The sequence below is a fragment of the Hyalella azteca genome, unplaced genomic scaffold, assembly GCF_000764305.2.
Source record: "Hyalella azteca isolate HAZT.00-mixed unplaced genomic scaffold, Hazt_2.0.2 contig3814, whole genome shotgun sequence".
NCBI classification, from domain to species: Eukaryota; Metazoa; Arthropoda; class Malacostraca; order Amphipoda; family Hyalellidae; genus Hyalella; species Hyalella azteca.
In genome coordinates this window covers 156,328-175,452 of record NW_025934048.1, presented here as the reverse complement: position 1 = coordinate 175,452, position 19,125 = coordinate 156,328, and the positions used below count along the sequence as shown (strand labels likewise).

General features: G+C 34.2%; 1 protein-coding gene across 1 annotated transcript in view; it reads right to left on the bottom strand.

Moving 5' to 3' along the window:
- The window catches only part of LOC108674957 (disintegrin and metalloproteinase domain-containing protein 22-like), a 70,935-nt gene that overhangs the window by 15,207 nt on the left and 36,603 nt on the right, over window positions 1-19,125 (bottom strand). Inside the window, exons 6-17 of the mRNA XM_047879781.1 lie at window positions 18,833-18,904; window positions 14,642-14,814; window positions 13,179-13,345; window positions 12,328-12,506; window positions 11,623-11,703; window positions 10,858-11,025; window positions 9,869-10,064; window positions 8,983-9,091; window positions 8,470-8,589; window positions 7,282-7,453; window positions 6,231-6,414; window positions 3,832-3,931 (exon numbers count right to left, since the gene is read on the bottom strand). Coding sequence (XP_047735737.1) covers window positions 3,832-3,931; window positions 6,231-6,414; window positions 7,282-7,453; window positions 8,470-8,589; window positions 8,983-9,091; window positions 9,869-10,064; window positions 10,858-11,025; window positions 11,623-11,703; window positions 12,328-12,506; window positions 13,179-13,345; window positions 14,642-14,814; window positions 18,833-18,904 — 1,721 coding nt within the window. The remainder of the gene's footprint in view (window positions 1-3,831; window positions 3,932-6,230; window positions 6,415-7,281; window positions 7,454-8,469; window positions 8,590-8,982; window positions 9,092-9,868; window positions 10,065-10,857; window positions 11,026-11,622; window positions 11,704-12,327; window positions 12,507-13,178; window positions 13,346-14,641; window positions 14,815-18,832; window positions 18,905-19,125) is intronic.

Sequence of the window (19,125 nt, the reverse complement as noted above, 5' to 3'; positions counted from 1 at the left end):
TGCAAGTAGATTGGAAGGTGTCAAGTGTAAGATGAAAATCGGAAGTCTCACCATAATAACTTTAACTATGCACCCTCAAATTTATTTTACAAATACAAGATAGCACAGTATAACCAGCAAAATAAAAATGTTCAGAGATGTCTTAAAATGAAACGGAAAGAAACAAACACTGAACAATAAAATCGAAAGTCATGCGTTTTCTAATAATTTGGTGCTGAGGGTACATGAAAAAACGGCAGAATTTGAAATGAATATGAACCATGATAATAAATTTGATGGGACTGTAATAACTTGTAATGAAGCGACTTGAATCTCAGATCAGAGCTAGAAGTTAATTTATCAATTGAAAAAAAACTTAAAACTTTTAACCTATAATAATTAATATTTTATACGTTGTTTTAACTTCCTAAGGCAGTATATATATTTATTTATTACGCCGGGAATAGAGATGCCAGATTAGAATGACCCAATAGTGCAATATGAGTTATATATTTTTCATGTTTTGTAAGAAAATCTTCCGTAACTACTACTAAGAAGCTTGCATTTAAAACATGATATTTAATTTCGAGTCTGAATACAAGGGCTCTGCGGAATAAATGTGGTATACTTCTTTAACCTAAAACTCAAAACTAAAACCAAACAACAAACATCAAAATTACCGCAGCGTAAAAAATTACCGGTGTATTACGTCATCCCCTGTTTCTCAAAGAGAAATCCGTCAGAATATTTGATGATAAACTGATATCATATCATGGTGGTCAATTTATGTTATCTTAGCGCTTATTACTATATATATGACTGGGATACGAATGAAACCTACAGTCAACTTTCGTGCCCGAAATAAATGTCGGGCTAAATACGACCGTTCAACGCATGGCATTCATATAAATATGTTTATGAGTTAATTGCTTGATACTACTTTGTATGGGAGAAATTAAAATTTGAACGTATTTTATTGATTGGTGTGTGGGGCTAAATTTACGTCCGATTTTCGTTACATTTGACCATTCTATGTGGATCTAATTCGTAGCAGTTTTCAATTGATCGAAATTCAACAGGTTCAGTTTAGGTGAATTATCAATGATGAAATTTTAGGTTAAGAATCTTTTCATCTACGGCCTTATTCCTACAACAGTAATAATCTAGAAGCGCTTTTCATCTAGTTCTAAGTTTGAGCCGGGTTTAATCTATTACTATTCTATGATTTCCATTCATATTTAACAAATAAATTGCACTATGTTTTGATGCAAGTTATTTCCACAAAAAAACTAAAAAGAGTGCAGTGATGCGATAGGATTCAATTTATGTGTCGGCTTATGCTTCAAAATAAAAAAATGTCATCCTGGCGTTTGAAACTTCATATCGCTAAACTCTGGCTCATTAAGTTATATAAATAAACTCAATCAATAAACTTAGGAGGGAATTACTTTCTCCGACTTTTAGTAAAAATATTAAGCGGCGAATTTTTATTCTCATAATGACGCATACTACTCAAAAATAATACTCATCTATAAGTAATGATTAGAAATATTTATATCCAGTCAATATCAATGGATTGAATTTCTCATCTCAATGTTATTACATTAAAAAGAACTACTACTGAAACATGATACATGAAAGAGTGTAAATGTCTGATGATAATGTACAAAAATTGCTCAAATATCAAAGCATGGACATAATTGCGGCGAAAATGATCATATTTTACACAAAATAAGTAATTTGAATAAAAAAATTGTCCTTATATAAGCACGACGGCCTCTGAAAATTTTTCATTTAACTGTTGATGCATTTCTGTGCTGAAAATTACATTTAGTGCATATGTAATCAGTAGAGTAGTTTCATTTGATATTATTTATGGTGTAAGTAGCAAATTAGCATAAGTAAACTGATTGAACTTAGTTGATAAAAAGAAAATAGTTAAATATGCAATGAAATTCAATCTAATAGATGCTAATGGTGAACTTAGGATAATGTAATTAAGAAGAAAAAGAAATCACAATATAAATAGAACTATGCTTGTGTCTTGTATTTAGAATTCATATTCAAATTCAGAATTAAAGCTCGGTAAATCTAATGTTTGTATCGCAAATATCTTGTGAATCGTGCTGACAGGTACGATAAATCCGTTCTGAAAAATAGAACAAAACACAGTCTGTCATGTCCTGTAGCTAAATTATTCTATTTAGCTAATTACAACAGATGCGATTAACAGTCTGTAATATCATATAGCTAATTATGGCAAGCGTATAACCAGAAGTGATCAATAAAGTTTTGAAACAGATTTGAAACTCGTTTTTTTTTGTTTCCTGCTTTTTCAGCTAGATTTAAATGCTTTTTTGTATTTTATAGCCTTTTATTTGAAGTATTTGAATGAATATAGTTCAAGCACAACCTCAGTACAGTACTCCTTATTTTTTTATAAAAGTTTCGTTTTTTTGGCAATGATTAAGCCTGACAAGGTCAATTTTTATCAGAACCTGCAAGGAGACTTCCTACAACAGTTTCCAATTTTTTTTCGAAATATTTTTATTGAATTTGTTGCAATTGAGTTTTAATCTGAGTAAATTTGTTCTGTCTACAAGATTAAATGCCGGAATAATTTTTGGTTCGGTGGAGTAACAGTGGAAAATGAAATCGCTATGACATACACAATAAATCCATGATATCTAAAACTAAACATATTAAACAACATAAAAATAGGAATAAATAAAAATAAGGAGCCGGTAATTTTGTCAGGCTAAATTAAGAAAATAGAAATGTATGAGTTGTTGAATGGGAACAGAAAGCTAACTGAAGAAATGAAACGTCGTTGGCTATGAACCAAACAAGCGCTCCTACGTCTGGAACATATAATGATATATACGACCAGTAAATATCATTATATGTTGATTTATATAATGATATTCACGATCAGTCGTGGCGTATAGGTTAAAGTGCTATATGTTGATTTCGAAGTCAGATATTGTTCGAGGTAGATATGATGAGGTTGTTTTAGTGACGGATAGATAGCTGAACTTTACATAAAAATAGAAAATGTGCTGTCTCTGAATAAATATTCAGTGATGCAAACGGAAAATTGAAGGTGATATTATCTGTCCGCGCTAGAGAAAGCTACACAGTATGTTTTGTTGGTAAGGTGCATCTATTATTCAGTCCTAATTAAAGGAAATTTTATTATATATTTTTTCTAGGTTAATACCTAAAATTGACTTTCAGACCTGATATGTTTTATTTTATAAGTTCCAGATTTTGAAATAGGAAAGCAATTTTTTTACCTAAATTCATTGTTCCTGTACAGTTACGGGAATAAAACTTATCAGAATCGATAAAAAATGCCAAGCTTTAGACTTAAAACAAAAATAGGTACAATAATATTCTTTATATACTAAGTAATTTCCAATTATATTATCATTATCGTCATAAATGTAATAAATAAAAGAAATATAACGCAAAACCATTAGAAGAAAATAAGTAAGCAAAATTAACTAATTACGGATTTAAGGGCGCAATCATACGACAATTAAGGTGATAGTTAGCAGCCAGCAAAAATTTGATTAAAAGAAGAAGCTTCAATGCTTTAGGTGAAAGCGAATGTGGAATGACCGTAACCCAGCTGTGTAACTTAATCAAGTTAATTAAACAAAAATTACGATGCAACACAAAGCAATAAAACTTTTGGAGTGAGTAAGCGAGTGGATATAGTAGTGATAAGGAGGTGGATAAGAAACACTCAGTCACAAGACCATGAAAGAAGTGAGGGACAAATATTCATGTATATTTATGAGCTCTAACCTTGCGAAGTAAAAACATTGATTATGCACTACCACTGACCTGTAACAAAGCGCCATGAATGCAAACACGAAAAATACGGAGCCAACTCCAGACACGAGAACTACTACGAGAAACACTGTATCGCTCCCTTGTTGGCCAACTGTGCGTTAGAATTTTGATTCGAATTGGGGAAAAATTCGGGTTTCGGAAGATTTGAATGGCAATACGAATGTTTTTGGTTACACGGTATTTGAAAGTTTGATTTCAACGTTCAAATTTACGTGGTTGTAATAATTTGCTTTGGAAGAGATGAATTTTTTGACAAAATAACGAATTTATGTTATTTAGTTATTTTTTCCATCGCATGAAGTTAATGGTAATGAAAAAAAAAAAATAAAAATTTCGAAGACAAACCATAGCAGAAAAAAGAAATTTGAAATTTGGGTAACAAATCAAAATGCCAACCTTCAAATATTTATATTTAAACTCCGCTTTGAGAATAGTTAAATAAAAAAATTAGTTAAGGTGAGGATTAAAAAATGTAAATTGGTAGGAAAAATATATAATCGGTGTTCGTTGCATTCGTGAATGCAGAAACATAACCGTCAAAGATTAATAGGGAGACTTAATTATTTATGCGCCGTGTCGTGTCGAGTTTTATATAATCAAATTAACCGTAAATGAAACGAATGAAAATAGGATAAATAAATATTAATATTCCTAGTATATTTATAAAGCAGACGCAGATTATTTTGTAATTTATCATTTCATTTGGTTTATACATTTTCGTTTCTTATGATTTGTAATGGAGTATATCGAAAAAAATTTCTAGGATGAATGAATTGATTTGGCGTTGTGGGAATGATTTTAGGTGTTACAGATAAAAATATCAGTGACATAAACGATTGAGTACAAATGATAGAAAATTTATTTCAAATATTGAAAAACAGATCCGAAAATATAAACAACAAATTGTAATGCAAGTTTACAGAAAACAAATTAAAAAGAAATAAACGACAATTTATCGAAAACGAATAATGATAATCGTGTTTCCATTATTTCATTGTAAATTTCGAAATGAATTAAATTCGAATTGATAGCATCGAAAAATATTCAACTTATTCAAAAGGAGTAATTCCGGTATTTTTCGTAGGTTATATATTCAAGGCAAGCTTTGTGGCAAGTGATGGTATTTGTGCAATAGTCAAAGTTATGGGAATGATGATTGCAGGTCCGCGTGTTGATGAACACCATTTGATTTGATGGCCACCATGATACCATTTGATTTGATGGCCACCATGACACCATTTGATTTGATGGGCACCATGGCACCATTTGATTCGATGGCCACCATGACACCATTTGATTTGATGGGCACCATGACAGCATTTGATTTGATGGCCACCATGACACCATTTGATTTGATGGCCACCATGACACCATTTGATTTGATGGCCACCATGACACCATTTGATTTGATGGTCACCATGACACCATTTGATTTGATGGTCACCATGACACCATTTGATTTGATGACCACCATGACACCATTTGATTTGATGGCCACCAGCGTTTGATGATCCCAGCGTCAAGACTGAATTTGACCTTAGCGTTGATGATAGAAGGCCCCGATGTTTTTCATGCATCGCGTTTGATGTTCATGCATCGAATGAAGTTCGTGTGACGTAATTTGATGTAAACACCGGAGATTTGATGCCCCGATGATTAATTTGATGTTAACGCCGGCGATTTGATGCCCGATGATTAATTTGATGTTAACGCCGGCGATTTGATGCCCGATGATTAATTTGATGTTAATGCCGGCGAATTGATGCCCCGATTATTAATTTGATGTTAACGCCGGCGATTTGATGCCCGATGGTGCCCAGGATGAGGATCGGGGGCCGCCATGAAAAGAATGAATGGTTGATGAGGAATTGTTTTGGTTGTGAGTATTCCAGTAGAGATGTTCATTGAATTGTATGAGTTTTGGGTTTTTTCTTGTTGAACTTCCGGCTCACGAACCATTTAAAAGTATGTTCGAGTAGTGCATATGTTGTAGTTGATTCAAAGCATCCATCGCGGAGAGAAAGATAGGAAAAGAAAGATACAAGTATGATTAGTAGTAGTTACCAAGAGTGCATCTTTCAATGCGGATTTGTATTCAATAGTATAATATTTATCTCATATACAAACATTAATTTACCATCTGCAATGAAAAGTAGGATTTATAATTAATAACAATAAAAACGCAAGACAAAATCAGAGATGGATAGTATCAATTCCAAATCCAAATTGAAAAGCTGATTAAATTTGATCAAGCTGATCTAATCTGAAAATTAACTGCATTATTATTTCTCCTACACATTTTGAATGCTCATACATTATCTCTGAATATTAGTCATAAAACTTATTACTACACCCGCCCATGCTTTCCTACTAGAAAAAGAGTACATTACCAATATGGATATTGCGGTCCAATGTCGTATTCTTCTTCTCATCGTCGGTGTGCGCAGAACTGACGGTGGTATGTCCATAATGTGGAGGAGGAGTCGAGATGTATTGAAGAGACTTGTTATATGTAGAACAATCTTCTCCTGTCCAGCCCGGGTTACAGTAGCACGTGTTGATGTTCGAACACACCTAGAACCAAAATATTCCCTTGTGGCTTCAAGCATAAACTTAATAGGCATCACATAATGTTGTTTTGGTCTCATTTAAAGGCAAGGTATCTATTGTTCTCCATAAAATCAGGTGGTATGTCGTTTGGTTTCGAAGCACTCTTCGCACCTTCATAAATTATATTCTTTAGTATTGTCCAAAAATTTATTGTCCTAACGTAGCGTTTAGACACAAAATCCCTTATCGGTTTAGCCAATGACCTCTCTTATAATATAATTATTATTATATTGTTAAATATTATCATTACGTTTTATTAAAATATCATTTAATACAGTCACTCTAGTTTCTAGTCAGCTTTCACATGCTTCTCGCAGGCCCTCAGCATTATGTTGCGAAATCACAACCATTGATTTATCAACTAACTATATTTTTCTCGTAAACTTAAAACTTACAATGGCATAATTACGCCATTTTTACATTTCCTACCACCTTTTTCTTGCAAATACTCAGCATCATGTCCCTACTAGATTAAATATGAGTTTCCCGATTGCAAATCCCCCTATTAGATTCTTAACTATCCACAAACTTTTCGTTAACTCACCTCGTTTTCTCGTTATCCAGGGATACTTTACTATCAACGCTCGTTGATTCCTTTGTAAAATATAATACTGTTCGTGCACTAGCAAGACACACTTTCTACACACTCACCCCATTTCCAGTGCTGTCGTAGCTGTTGACGATTTTTTAGCGCAACATAATACTGTTGATGCACCAGCAACACATTTTCTACCGCACTCACCCCATTTTCAGTGCAGTCGTAGTTGTTTCCCATTTCTTAGCGCAACATAATACTGATCGTGCACCAGCAACTTATTTTCTACAACTCACCCCATTTCCAGTACAGTCGTAGCTGTTGTTAGACATACAGCGACCAGGCTCAATGAACACGTAGATGCTAGTGCAGGTCTGGTTAATGCACACCAGATTCTCCCCGCATGCGGTGCCGTCGTGAGTAAGAGACCAGTCGTCATTATGGCCGCTGTCGTCATAGTTCAGGACCCTGTAGAAAGAGTACCGTTAACGGAGTACTATTGAAGGAACTGTATCATGATCGATGGTATCATTGAAACATAACTATCGTTAACGGTGTACTACCAGAGTACTAAGTAGTTAGTACTACTAACGGAGTAGGTACTAGTGATCGAAAGAACTGATCATTATTGATGGTAGCATTGAAACACGACTATCATTAACGGTAACACCATTGAAGAACTACCATAATAATACTGTTAACGGTGTACTATTGAAGTAACTGTATCATTATCGATGGTATCATTGAAACACAACTATCATTATCGGTAGTACCATTGAAGAACTACCATAATAATACCGTTAACGGAGTACTAGTGAAGGAACTGTATCATTACCGGTGGTATCATTGAAACACAAATATCATTAACAGTAGTACCATTGGAAAACTACCATAATAATACCGTTATCTGAGTACTATTGAAGGAACTGTATCTTTATCGGTGGTATAATTGAAAAACAACTATCATTAGCGGTAGAACCATTGAAGAACTAACATAATAATAATTGTCTAATAAGCAACTAATATAAGCGGTAGTATATCATTGAAGCACAACTAACATTATTGGAACACTATAGAAGGAAGACCATCTTTAATGAGCTAGCATTGAACGGCAACTATCAAAGTCGGTGTACCATGTCGTTATAACAATATTAAACGATGCACCATTGAAGAATGGTGGAGCCTTTATCATTAATATCAATCTTAAACCTCAGATTAACTATCGATTTTTAACCATTTGCGTATGGCTGTCATCGCCATTTATAACTTATGAAAGTGATAATAACTAATTATATAATTTGGTTAATCGTCAAATCATGACGGTTAGAGTGACAATGAAAACGAAACGAAGATGACGAAACGTTGGAAAAAATTACTGCAAAAAAATATGAACAATTGAAATTATTCGTAATAAATACATTTTTAAGTCAAATTCCGATAAATGCACGCGTTCAGCAAAAAATTTGCTCATGAGGATGGCTCACTTGCACTCGAGTTCTCTGCCGTTGACGTTGAAGGCCGCCTTGAAGTAGCTGGTGTTAGGGCTGGACACGATGGGAGCTTGTCGACCGTTCTGGCAAAACAGTTTCCCGCACTTCGCGTTCCTGATGAAGAAAATAATGTATTAGTAAGAAGGTTATGAAGTTTTTTTTTTAAATTTTATAGTTATCCAATAAAAATGTCTGTTCATTGGATATTAAATTGCCGATTTGCAAATTTCGTTTATAAAGTCTTTGAGTTTTTAATGCAGAAAAATTAATTGGGCATATGTCCATGCAAATTTCGATTCACTTTCTTACCCACAGCCCAAACAGATCGCTCGCTGAAACAAAACTTATACATATTTCTGACGGCCAAATTGGATAAGAATGACTCACTCTAAGAGCAACAGCGCATCGTTATTTAGACTTAGACTTACTCATTTCTCTGAGTTGATGACTATCTTTGTGAATGAAATAAGAAAATTGTAATAATTGGTACAATTTCGTGTGACTTACTCCAGAGCACACTTGATGTAGCTTCCGTTGCGATATCTGCCGCAGTTACCCGTGAATACGCCTTGAGTGTTCAGCTTGTTGTAGCAAGACTCATTAGATGACTTCCCGTCTGAAAAACATAAATATTGATAGATATTCACATGTTAAAGCAGAATTACTGACGGAAAATCATTTTATTTTTGACATCAAGAGTTGAAAGAATCGATCATAGTCAACGAACAATAATTACAAGGCAGTATTTTCATAAAAGCTTATCAAGACATTGCACAATAATTTTCAGTTATCATTAATAACACAATTGTGTTCAATGAAACAACATTTTCAGTTACTTGTGACAATCATCAGTGGAAATATTATTTGTTATTAATGATTAATACCATGAATAACAACAATATTTGCCATCTAATAGAATTTACCATTAATGATGTATTTTTAAAATGATTGGGTCAACATCAAAATAGCGAAACGCTTTTTGCAAGTATCATTAATATGCCCTTTTGCATTAGCCAAACTGGCATAGTATGGGCCTCGCAAGAACAAAAAGTGCGTCGCACTCCTGGGACAAAAAATCCCATTTGGGACAAAACGTCTCATTTGGGACAAAAAGTCCCATTTGAGACAACAAATCCCAATTGGGACAACAAATCCAATTTGGGAAAAAGTCACATTTTGGACAAAAAGTCCCATTTTTAACAAATAAGTCCTATTTGGGACAAAAATTCCCATTTGAGACAACAAATCCCAATTGGGACAACAAATCCCATTTGGGACAAAGTCACATTTGGGACAAAAAGTCACATTGTGGACAAAAAGTCCCGTTTGGAACAATAAGTCACCTTAGGGACAAAAAGTCCCAAGTGTGTGATTTGTCTCTCTCAACACCCACCAGCCCCCCATATGTGGTTGCACTGGGTGTCCCTGGTAGGGCATCTCCCTTTAAAGCAGTACCCCTTGTCGCCCTCGCACTTGGAGCCTGTCTTCTTGTAGATGTCGATGGGGCAAGTACCGTGCAGACCGTCGCACACCTCGGGGATGTCGCACTCCGACATGCTCTTGCGGCACGGAGTGCCTTTAGATCGCAGCTTCGAAGGAGAAAAATGCATTGAAGATAATGAAATTACATAATGCTAGCGATAGTTTCGTGTGGTTTTAATTCGTGTGGCAGTTTCGTGTGGTTTTAATTCTTGTGAAAGTTTCGTGTGGGTTTAATTCTTGTGAAAGTTTCGTGTGGTTTTAATTCTTGTGGTAGTTTTATGGGGTTTAATTATTGTAGTAGTTTTATGTGGTTTTTAATTAGCGCGATACATTTAGTATCGTTTGAAGAAATCTTTCACAACATTAATTACGTTCATCGGAGTTATTTCATGAGAGTATTTGTCTCTAGATACTGATCAATTCAATTTAACAGTTAAAACGGCCTCAAAAAGGAAAAGAATCGGCGGCAGGCTACATCAGGCCTACAATTCAGCGTCGAGACCACTATGTTATGTTACGTTAATTTACCAAAAATTCACCAATGTTACATCACTTTAAAGTATATCAAGTAGCTTTACCCGGCAGTTTACATTTCGTATCGTTTGAGGAAATCTTTCACAACAGTGACTTCGTTATCGGAGTTATTTCATGCCTTCTGGAATGTCATGAGAGTATTTGTCTCCAGATACTGATCAATTCAATTCAACAGTTAAAACGGTCTCAAAACAAGGCACGAAAATGAAAAGAATTGGCGACAGGCCACGTCAGACCTACAATTCAGCGCCGAGATCACTATGTTATGTTATGTTAATTTACCAGAAATTCACCAATGTTACATCACTTTAAAGTATGTCAAGTACTTTAAATGTCACGTATGTCAATTTAAAGTATGTCAAGTACCCGGCAGTTGCTATCACAGCACGGTCCCTTGGCACACTCAGCGTCCAGCACCAGTTTGCAAGTCCCAGGATCGCAGCAAGGGTCAACTTCTGCACAGCGCTGAGGCTCTCCACAATCACATTGCTCGTCCCCTTCTACACGTCCGTTTCCGCACTTGGCGTAGCCTCTCTGAAAGAAAACAATTTTAGTTCATCTGGATTTATCTTTCTATTTATCTTTTAAATCTATCAATTATTCGGATTTCTGTCTCTATTTTCTATCTCGTTCTATTCGTTTCTATCTCTATTATTTAACCTAATATATATTTAACCTAATTTTAGCTATCGATTCTGTCTTCCAACTCGCCTAAAGTTCTAACAGGAAAGCTAAACATACGATTAGAGATAAGGCATGCAAAATTCCCGTCAAAATCCCCAATTTGGCAACATTAACACTTTAAGCCGACTGATAAGAAAATGTTCCGATTTCCAATACCAAAACAAATATTTGTAGCGACGCCAAGACTCATGTGCATATTCAGACATTTATGATCATCAAAAATATATAATTATTTATAAAAATTCATACAAAATTTCCTTCGGGCTTGACTTCTACATTAGCACTACAATATGATCCATAATTTATTTCTATAATCGAATATAAATACTTCGATGTTAAATATAATACCAATCTATGATTGATTGTAATATTGGATTGATGACTAATTATTATCATCAATAATGATTATTTAGAATGTAATTATGATTTCAATAGTGCAATAATCACCCTGCTTCCCGAGGGCGGGTTGTGAGGTTGCGACCACAGCGAGCTGCGCCCTCCTATGGCGTTGCTTGGCGGGGCCTTGTACTGAAAATTTTTATAAAAATTAACTTATAACCTAAAGTACATATAACATAGAGTAAAAATTAACCTGTAGTAATATATGTAAACGTATAAAAATTAACTTTTAACCTAACTTACTTATAACACTAAATAAAAATTAACTTCTAGTAATATTGTCATTTTTAAGTGTGGAAATGGGGACAAATGTCAGAATGCGTTAGTTTTGGATATAATTCACGTAAAATAGCCAATCACATTGGAGACGTTTTCATCATTTTACGCTATACCACATTTCGAACCCAAATATAAAAATCATGAAATTTAATTTGGATAAAGATTTGCAATGATTTTTTCTTGCAAGAATAAAATGTCGCATTCGAGACCCAGGTCGGTATTTCTTATCCTGAACTATGGCCGATGAATTTTCGAAATAACGAACTAAGAACAACTAATTTAACGAAGAATAAAACGAATTCATCCCCTAGCTTGGCTCGTAAAAATTACCTTAGTTCACCACAAAAAGAAAGAATTACCATAGCTCGTAAGAATTTGAAAGAAATTTAAATTTAAGAAAAGAAAGAATTACCACAGCTCGTAAGAATTACCTTTGACAATAAAAACAAATGCAATAAGAACAATAAATCTTACGCCAGTAGAGTGTATTTTATGGTTCTTGAGTATGCAGTTGAGGGTGGGGTTCTCAAGCAGCGCTTTGTAGTAATCATCTTGAGAACATTTAGAGAACTTGGACGGCTGGACGTGGTCCTTGCCTACCACGTTCCGGGACATGAGGCATCCGTACCAGTCTTGACATGTGCACTCTCGACCTGAAAACCATTGAAAACATTAAAATTATTAAATCAAATTACCCATTGAAAACATTAAATTAACCATTGACATTAATTAACCATTGATAACATTAAAATTATCGTTCCGAGACATGAGGCATCCGTACCAGTCCTGACATGTACACTCTCGACCTGAGAACCATTGACAACATTAAAATTATCCATTGACAAATTATTATTGACATTGACAAAACCATTGACAAATTATACATTTATTCATCAACCTGTGTTGTCAAACAAAATTAGTTTTTTAAAGCTTAACAATAATTTTAGTAATATTAACATTAGTTTACAGCGCACCGAGTTCATGTATAATTGTACCTATGCAATCCGACTAGGTTTGAGGAAAAAATTAAAAGTTGTTTGTTCAAAGTTAAGTCATAAAAATTTCCAAATTTGACAAATCTCGTTAATTTATTTTATAATTCATTTGAGGAGAAGGAAAAGATGATGTACTCTATCCTCTACACTTCCTCTGCACATGAGGTAACTGTGGTAAATATTGTTTTTCATTGTAGAAATTTTCACCTCACATGTGGAGATTGTGCCCTATCATGTGTGTCATGCTACACATTCTCCACTCACCTTCATCATGATTCATGTGGAGATTGTGCCCTCTCATGTGCGTCATGCTACACATTCTCAACTCACCTTCATCATGATTCATGTGGAGATTGTGCCCTATCATGTGCGTCATGGTAGAGGCCACAAGATGAGGCTCATACATGTTCAGGTCGACGCTGATGCCGGCGCTCTTGGTCGTGCAGATGGAGTTCATGATCCCCATTCCTGACTCGCCACTTTCGAATTTTTCACCCCTGCATATAAAATTATAATTTGAATCGTGAAATTTTGATCACTTGACAACAAATAAATTAGGCAAGTTGACCTAATTAATAGATAAGTTTACACTATGTAATATCAATGTAGTATTATGGATATTACATATTATATATATTAAATGTAATATATTTAATATAATATATAATGTCCATGTGATAACATTGAAAATCTCAGTATCAATTAAAAAGATTTCATCAGCATTGTGAGGCAAGGTTCATAGAAAAAACGTAACAATATTCTCTTCTGATATTATTTTCTTCTTGATATTATTGATGTCTACAGTCGCGGGTAATGATAAAAGATCCTAAACGTTTGAAGACCAACAATGTAAAAATCACCTACAAAAATTTCTTTCACTCCATTCTGGGAAATTCTTTTAAGCAACCCATCTTCAATCAACTTAGTATAATTTATAGGAATATATTCCGCACAATTTCAATTCTTATGAAAGCGTCCAGATGGAATAAAATACAGATTGCATTAAATCGCGTTATCACGTGCTAAGTGGGCGACTTTCCTCCGTAATTTTAACTACAAATGCAAAGTTCTTAAACAGCGAAAATTGATAGCGGGAATAATTTTCTAATTAAACTTTTAAACTGCACAATTTAATCATAATCAATGAGATTATATCATAAGTACTCATGTTTAAAAAAATATAACTCAGTACTCACTGCAGTACTGAGTTATAATGCTCTCTCTCACTGCAGAGAGAGCATTTTCTCGTCGACGAAAACGTGAAGTCACGGACGGACAGACAGACAGACAGACAGACAGACAGACAGACAGACAGACAGACAGACGGACATGGCGAACACAATAGTGTATTTTTTCCATAAATGAGAAAATGCGCTAAAAAGTCAGTTGTCTTCGTAAACAAGACTATTTTCAAAGTCAGACCATTAATTTTTCTTTGACCAATTAAAGGTTGATGTTTAAAATTGCGTTCCATTTGATATACTAACGTGATGATGTAGGAGGTATTTAAAAAGTCAGACAATTAATTTTTCTTTGACCGATTTAAGGTTGATATTAAAAAATTGGGTTCAATTTGATATTACTAACGTGATGATGTGGGAGGTATTTAAAAAGTCAGACCATTAATTTTTTTTGACCGATTAAAGGTTGATGTTTAAAATTTACGTTGCGTTTGATATTACTAACGTGATGATGTGGGAGGTATTTAAAAAGTCAGACCATTAATTTTTCTTTGATCAATTAAAGGTTGATGTTAAAAATTTACGTTGAGTTTGATATTTGATATTACTAACGTGATGATGTGGGATGTATCCTTAGGGTCGTTGAGGTGGTGCTGCTGGATGTGGTCTGAGAAGAGCTTCAGGCTGTTGGAGATTGGCTGGCGCTTGTCAATCATGAAGAGATTGCGGCCGCCCCATGTCTCCAGGTATGTGATTGTCAGGCGGGTATTGATTGTCTTCAGGTACTGAAATATTAGAATAAATTACTTCTAATTAAAGAGTAATAACATATTAGAACAGTCGATTATGCGATTTTGTGTTTAATGTGCTAAAAGTGCAAAGTCCAAATTGTACATTAAAGCAACCATACCTGATTATGAAATACCTTTTTGTTGTGATGAAACTATGAATTGATGAACACAATTACAATTGAAATGGAATTTAACGCATCGTTCCTAATCCTTATACGAAACTAAGAAAATCGATTGTTATTAAGAATATTGCAGAATTACATAATTAGAGATTAGGAGCTTTCTTAAGTGGGGTACCAACATCTGAGTTGTCAACGTACATCAATTTGCTACAATCAAAATACAACAATACATCATTTCCTAAAAATTTAATGGTGTTCCCAAGTAGCATAATTCATCTTCAAATTTCATCTTAACTGTCCAAACGGAATTAAATGAATTTGTGATCAGAACAATCCTTTCAATCAGAATTAAATAATTTTTTTATTCAGAATTAAATGAATTCTTTTAATCAGAATTGAATAAAAATTTTTAATCAGAAATAAATAACTTATTTTAATAAGAATTAAATAAATTATTTTATTCAGAATTAAATGATCAAAATTAAATGAATTTGCGATCAGAACAATTTTTTACACTGAGACAACTTAAGGGTTGTGGTTTCGATACACTGGATGACCAAGGGATATGAATGAGGCGTTGTACAAATGAGCATGTTTTTTTTTTTGTTATTTTATATATTTTATTTTGTTATTAGTGTTTGTATTCTTGACCCATTGAGGCACAGCAAAAGTTTAAATGAGAATTATATAATTTGAAAATTCCTTGCAGGAAATGAAGCGGTGTAATTTTGATAAATTAAATCAAATTTAACTGGAGTGAATTTAACCCATAAAATGAAATAAAAAAAATTATTTTCATATATTATTCACATTATTGATATTATATCTTGAACCTATTAAGTACAAACTACACCACACTTCCATTTTCCACATTATTTCCAATGAAAACAATCGCAGAGAGTAAAATAAAACGAATAGAAATTTAACCTCTGCGTAAGCACTGGGCTATTGTTCCAAATAAAATTTCTCCGTAAATTAATTAGCGTAGTGCCAGTCATAAGATGGCGCTTTATTGTTTCCTCAAGAACCTTGATAATTAATTTCGCTGAAGAGAAAAGTTTAATTTCAGTGCTGAATTGCTCACACATTGAATAGATTTACTGCCTACCTCTCACTCGGAAAAAATGAATAGATCAAATTGTCCAATTAGTGACACGCTTTCGGCTTGTAGCACTGGAGCCATGCTTTCAAAACTTGCTAAGTAAACGTAAGTACTTACGTTCTAATTTATTGTTTATGATTGGTGGATTTTGCTTGAAAGGACGACAATGATTGGCTGATGAACTTACGATCTCTTAACTTTTTTGAAAGTATGGGCCCTGATACGTACTTCAGCCGGGCAAAGATGTGTAAGGACAGCCCAAATAAGGGCAAAAATGCATTACTATGTTGACAAAACCTCTCAATTTTGCTGAGTGTTAGTTTCAGAACTTCTTGTACTGATTAAAACGATTGCAAATGCAAGCGATTAAGTAAACCTGGGCCCATACTTTCAAAAAAAGTTAAGTGATCGTAAGTTCATTAGCCAATCATTGACGGCCTTTCAAGCAAAATCCACCAATCATAGACAAGAAATAGAGCGTAAGTACTTACGTTCACTTAGCGAGTTTTGAAAGTATGACCCCTGGTGGCTGAATCTTCTCATCACAATGATTTCTACACAAGATTCTTTTGTATGATTGTATATTTTAGTTTAAGCAAATAAAGTTTGATGTAATCAGATCTAAAAATTTGTTTTAGCACCTAATCACGAAAGAAAATAATGCTACACCAAAACTAGGTACACGGTCTGATGCATTCCAAAAATAAATACACTAAATGAAGAAAAATACTTATATTGAATTATTCGTTTCTGACAGAATAAAATCTGATCAGATATTTTCGTGATCCCCCTTTTTTTCGTCCACGATCCTCTCCTAAAATAAAATTTATTTGCTGTCATCATGTTTTGCGGCTATCGATTTCAGTTTGATGGTGACGCCGATGCCCGAGGTCGGAAGCGATCTCTGGAGCAAGCGTTAACACGTCGTTTTCTTGCCAAAGACTCTTTTTTTCCCCCGACGTAGAGCAGCCATATTGGAAAACACTTAGCTTGCAGTACAGCTATAGCTCATGTGGGGCGCTATTTTTTTTCACTGGCCCAGCGCCTTTGATCGATAAAGCTTGCCAGGCTGACTCGGTATCAATGTTCCGTCATTCGCTCAAAGATCGATGGTATTTAGAAGCAAACTCGAGCAAATATTCAGACTAATCTTTTTGAATGGATGGGATTTTCAAACGTTATATTTCTGCAAATATTGAGTTTATTCATTTTGGATCTCCTTCCTTTCAATTAGTAACTTATTCCTTTTAATTACTAACGAGGTAAATTACAGCGAAAATTTGCAATCATCTTCGAGATTTTTTTTCAAGTTTAGTTAGAATTCGATGATGAAAACAATAATACGTTTTTTCATTAAACAACGCAGAAATGATGAAAATTATATCTGTTGATTCCAACTTAGCTAAATCAAAGCGATAAAATGAAGTTTCTGATACTAGATAAAGTCTGAAGCAAGTTGCTGAAGAAATACAGTGTCTGCAGAAAATTACTGGTTTTAAAATGACAAGAATTCGGAAGGAAATGCATGACGTTACTTTATTTAGGTAATGCACTGGCTCACAAGATTGAACTACTGGCAACAAGACATGCAGGAATTTGCACGCTGGGATTTCATTTTTGCGAATGTCAGATGTGCAAAATTTTCTGAGAAAAAAATTGCTGGATATTGCACACAGTAGTTGTTGAGTATTTAAAAAAGTATTTGCTTGATATTGATGTCCGCAATTAATGGATATTGCAGACGTTGGATATTTCAGACAGTAGTTGCTCTATTTGGCGGACATTATGTGCTGGATATTTGCATGCATACCGCAATTGTCGGCTATTGCAGACAGTAGTTGATAGATATTACAGACAGTGCTTGCTGGATATTAATTACAGTAATTTATAGATATTACGAAAAGTAATTGCTGAATATTGCAGAAGATAATTGTTGGAAATTTCGGATAGTAATTGATAGATTCATCTGACAGTAAGCGTTCGATATTATTAAGAGTAATTATTCGATGTTATTGACAGTAATGTCTGGACATCGCTTACATTAAATGCTTGAGTATATTGCATTGATGATATTAAGTGCAAGAAACATGGAGTCCTTGAGGCCCTCATGTACATGCAAATGACTTCATTAGAAGCCTTAAGGGCAGCTAACAATTAGCAGGCGGCCCTCACAAAGCCCTCCTAACTATACCCTGATATTTGTACTTAAATACATACATTAACTCGCTGGCTGCATTGGCTCCTTGATTATCTCGGAGCTCTTCCAAGTCACTATTTACAGTATTTGATGTTCGATTGCGTAGAAATTTATATTGAGTTGTTAATTTGACAGCCAAGCAATTTCTTCTTGTTAATTTCTTCTTGTCTTCTTGACAGCCAATCTCTTGAGTTGTTAATTTGACAGCCAAGCAATTTCTTATATAGCCGTGGACAACAAATTAATATGAAATTTGTTTTTAATTGGAACAAAACCTGCATAAATTGCATTTTGCGGACGCCAACATTTATTCGAAGCGATGCAAGTACGAAACAGCGTAAATTTGATCGATCATGGAAATAAAATTGAATGTAGGATCTTAAGCAAAGAAACTGCAGATCTTTTTCAAATGAATTAAACGAAATAATGAAATTAATGCCTAAACATACGTATGAAAATATTAAAAATTCAACATATGTAAATCTAGTTACCATTGGATATATTTTTTTAATGAAAGGGAATAAAATAAATTTAATACGGTTATGAACTAATTTGACAACGTGTAAAATTTTTATATATCTATTTACTTACCAGATCTGCAATGTTGGCGATTTGCAGTGCGTCGTACATCGCACGAAGACGATCATATTCTCGAAGCTCCATCTGAAATAGAAAAAAATATTTTTAGCGCACTCACAAACAACGTGTAAATCATGTAAAACGTGTAAAAAATGTGTATAATCACGTGTAAAAAATATAACTCAGTACTCACTGCAGTGAGTGACAGAGAGAGCATTTTCTCGTCGACGAAAACTTGAGGTCACGGACAGACGGACGGACAGACGGACGGAAAGACAGACAGACGGACGGGCGGACAAGGCGAG